General features: G+C 44.3%; 1 protein-coding gene across 1 annotated transcript; it reads right to left on the minus strand.

Annotated features, from left to right (window-relative positions):
* Positions 1–596: 596 nt before the first annotated feature.
* Positions 597–4160, minus strand: LOC134476813 (paired-like homeodomain transcription factor LEUTX). The gene is made up of 3 exons (XM_063252471.1): positions 4145–4160; positions 1941–2092; positions 597–989 (listed from the first exon to the last, which is right to left on the minus strand). Exons 1-3 carry the CDS (start codon positions 4158–4160, stop codon positions 597–599), a joined length of 561 nt encoding a protein of 186 aa, XP_063108541.1.
* Positions 4161–4417: the final 257 nt, after the last annotated feature.

Below are 4417 nucleotides of genomic sequence, written 5' to 3' on the forward strand. Positions count from 1 at the left end.
GCCTCTGCAGAGATTAGCTAACTCCTCTTTAAGGAAACAAGTGTCTTTCCTTGCAACACTTATCTGAAATATTCTCAGCAACCAGCATGAGCCGGGAGTGTAAGTTCTTCTGATTTGCACTTTCTTCAAAATGAGATTCCTTCCCAGCAAGATGGCACTACAGTAAGGGTGTCTTGCTTTCAATGAGAGCCTAGGCCTTTCCTGCCTGTTGCATGTAACTATTTTCTCAGGCAGTATTGGTAGGGGCCTTCTAGAACTGTTTGTCATTGTATGCAGAGAGAATCCATGCACGTGATATTCAATGCACTTAGGGGTGAGGGAGAATCAGGAATCTAAATTTCCCCATGCTGCTGATTTCCTTCCCAAGCGGAGTGTTCAGGGTACTGAAAAGATTGGAGGGGGAATACAAAACACTCGGAAACAGGCAACATTGACAGTGAGATGGCTATTTTATTGCCTTCTGTGAAATGACAAGTCCTCAAAGCTCTGCTGCAAAAAATGGAAATCAGTTGGGAACCATGCTTGAAAATGGAGGCTTGTGTCCAAAGTTGTGGGTGGCATGAGTCACTCTGCCCATCAGCACCATGCTCACTTCTTCACTGCAGGCAGCCTGGGGGGAGGTATATATCTAGACTGCTGGGATCATCTTCCCCAGGCAGATAATACATTTCTATAAGTTTATCTGTGTCATCAATGTCAAAATCTTCGACGTAGACGACGTGTCCCTGAGTTCCATCAGGTTGACTTTGGAATGACGAACCAAACACAGAGGCTCCGTGTCTTCTACTGATATCTTTCTCAAAACGCTCTGCTCGGTCACAGACATGGTCATCTGAAATGGAAGATATCGGTGAACAACTTGCAACAGGACTTTGTAGGACGTGCTCCTTCTTTTCTGAAGAGGTCTGCGTGGATGTTCCGGGCAAAGAAGCTAGCTTCAGTTTTAGCTGATCTTTCTTCCGTTTGCTACGCTGGTTCTTAAACCAGATCTACAGGGAAGAGAGAAGCAGTTCAATAAATGGGTATGAACCCAAAGCTTTATTTTCCTGTTCCCTAGGATGTGAGGTTTTTGGGTCAGAAAGGTGATCTCCAATTGCTGTGGACTGATCTGAACAGGGGAAGTACTTTGTATCCTGTGCTGTTCTGGTTCCGGGAGGGTAAAGGGGGGGGGGGTATTGGGTTTTACTGGCAATGCGTAGAGTAGGAAGGGGCAAACTCTCAATGCCGGAGGGTTAAACAAAGGGTGCTGCGTGTAGTTCTGCATTAGTGGTTGCTCCAAATTTTGCAAGAATACATTGCAATGACTGAGAGCAAGGAATGGGAATGGAGCTTGGGTTGCTTCAGCTCCATGAAGGGATTTTGCCCTCACTACCTTGAGAAAGGCTAGGAAGACATCAGAATGAATTTGAATGTTCTGACTGAGCAGTATCTAGATATCTACCCGCTGTGTTTGTATAAAGACTCACTGGGTTTGGTGTTTCTCTTCTAAGGAATGGTATGGAGAGGAAGTCCACTTTAAGATGTGAAGCCTGATGAGAAGTAATTTGTACTCAGAACGTGGGCTTGGGAGGGACTAACTCCCAGCTCCAGGAAGTGCCTCAATTCTTGAGCACTAGGTTGCCCATTACAAGAGTGTGCTGCTAATCGGAAAACAACCCAAAGGGCAAGATCTCAGATCCAGATTCAAAGGGTCCCAGGCAGTGTGCTGTGGATCAGTTAAAATCTGGCCCTTGCACTTATTACTTGAGGAAGACAAGTCTTTTGGGTCAGCCTCAGTCTGCCTCCAAAAGTGAACATGGGTAAAGTGAAACTATGCCATATTTCACCGCTGTCCAAACGCACTGCACCTGGCAAAGTATGGGACTTGTATGCTGGTGGTTGAAAGCGTGTGGCTTTCTGGGTCAGGTGTACCACCTAGAGACACACACTCAGGTACTTACTTTTATCACCGTTTCATCAACATTGATTTTTGTAGCTAATTCTTTTGTAACATCGTGCCCTGGATGATTGTTCTTCTCAAAGGCACTCAGCAGTACTGAGCGTTGGGATGGGGTAAAGTCAGTTCGTGGCTTGTGCCTGTATTCTATCTTGTCTGCGGAGGGAAGAGACAAAGACTTGCATGAAAGCACTATCCACACGGAAAGGGCAAAAGCATGTGTTATAATCATACCCAAATGTGCATTTCATGCTTGGCCCAAAGAGTTCACCCATGGAACCACATTCCTCTCTAGCTCCAGGTACCCTGTTTCTTAATGGGAGAGAATACAGCATTGGGGTAAGAGTAACAGTAGACTCAGGGTTTCACAATGCTCAAGCAGTACTTGAGACCCTGGTACACTCAGCATTCAGACTCAGAGGTGCTTTCAGACCCTAAAGAGCTGGCTACTGATTTGGTCATTTCTTCGTGGGATCTGTGTGGCTAGCAGCTAAGAAGCAGAATGCATGCTGATTCTCTCCTCTACTGGCTCTGTCATTTAGAGACCTGCTCCCCTCATCGTTTGCTTCTGTTTCTCTAGGGTAAAATGGTGCCACATAAATCGTAGACATTGCAAAGTTGTGAATTTCCAAAGAAGTAAGTTTAGTGTACAGTATTTGTGCAGAATAGGAGATTATACTATGGTTTCACACATCTAATACCTTCTTACCCAGTACTACTTAATGTTATGGCAATCCATATTCCATGGTGTCTTCTATTTATAAGAGACTTTGTTTTCCCACATTGCTAAGCGGGCACACACAAACTCAAACCCACGCCTTCATGCATCCACACACACACTGCACCCAAACTGCCAACATGCTGCCTAATTCTCCGTCAGTGAACACAAATGATCCAATACATAGATTTTTTACAATCTTTTTAACAATTGGCATCGAAATCACAACCTCGCTCTGGCCAGGCAAGCACTGGGCCACTGAGCTGAATCCCCAGGACCACAGAGTTTTACAAAAACATTTTTCCGTTCCTGTCTGACGAAAGAGGGCATTGTTGAAAATTTTGAAGCATGGTATTCAAGGAGTGACAGAGACAGAGATAGATAGAGCAAACTAGAGCTCGAGACAGAAAAAGTAAAACTGAGCAGGAAAAGGAGGGTGGCAGCAGGATAAACTCTAAGTTTATTAAATAAATGGCCAGGGGTTTAGCTCAGTCATATAAGCGTCTGTCTGGCAAGTATGAGGTCCTCAGTTTGATCACGCTACCACACCACAAAAGAAAAAGCAAAAACAAACACTCCAACATTAAATTGTCAGTGTCATATTACTAGAATATATTGCACACATATATCTAGAATGCCTTGAAAATACAGAAAATCAGATGGGGCATGTATCCTTGGAAATGAGTACAAAATAGAAGATTTGGAAATGATATCAACCAAAGTACTGCAAATCTGCGCATAGTGGTGCACACCTGTAATCCCAGCCTGCCTGGGCCAAAACAGTGAATTCAAGGCCAACTTGGACTAAGCAGTAAGACCCTCCCTCCAAAGGGCCAGTGATTTAGCTGGGCGGCCCAAAGGCTCCTTTGGGAAACACAAGAATTGAACTTCCATCCCTGCTACAAAAAAAAAAAAAAAAAAAAAAAACAGAAACAGCGACAAAAGAACTCTATCCCTAATCACACGAGAAAAATCCAAAAGCAAACCAAACCAACAAGAAAACCCCTCAAAAATAAAAATTATTGGTGTATGTGGTAGCCCATTCTTCTAATTCGAACACTTAAGAGCCTGAGGCAGAAGGATCCGTGCGAGTTCCAGGTCTGCTGGGCTATGGAACCAAGTTAAGGGCAAGCCTATCTAGAGAGTGAGATCCTGACTCCAAAGAAACAAAGATTCTCCAAAGCAAAAATATACGTTTTAACAAGTCTTATAAATACAATGCTCAATAACGTTGATTAGTTTGACAACTTCAAACTTTAAAATACATAGACTATAGAATTATACGGAAATAAACAAACCTGCAAGCAGGTATCTGCAACAAACCTAACATATCAACTTCCAATGTGTAGAGGGCGACAAAGATTATTCTACTCAGCCCCTGGAGAAAAAATTCATGGAGCCCAGGAACCACCACAAAGTCCTTGCATCTCTCCCAGGGTTCCCCCACTCTCAGCCCCTCAGCTCCACCTTCCCAGAATGCCTCGACTTACCTGGTTTCCTGGACATGGCAGCTGCAAGACAGTGCTAGCGCATGACCAACTGTACCACCTATGGCTCCTCAGTTTACCTGCCTGAAGCCTTGGGCTGCCTGGCTTAAATAGTGTGTTGAGGTAGCCACACCCCCTCCTTAATCCACCCTACACATTCCAGGCCCAATTTATCCATAATCCAAGTGAGAGTGTGTGTGTGTGTGTGTGTGTGTTTGTGTGTGTGTGTTTGTGTGTGTGTGTCTGTGTGTGTGTGTGTGTTTGTTTGTCTGTGTG

This window comes from Cavia porcellus, unplaced genomic scaffold (assembly GCF_034190915.1).
Source record: "Cavia porcellus strain 051 isolate PalLab524CR breed Dunkin Hartley unplaced genomic scaffold, mCavPor4.1 scaffold_7, whole genome shotgun sequence".
NCBI classification, from domain to species: Eukaryota; Metazoa; Chordata; class Mammalia; order Rodentia; family Caviidae; genus Cavia; species Cavia porcellus.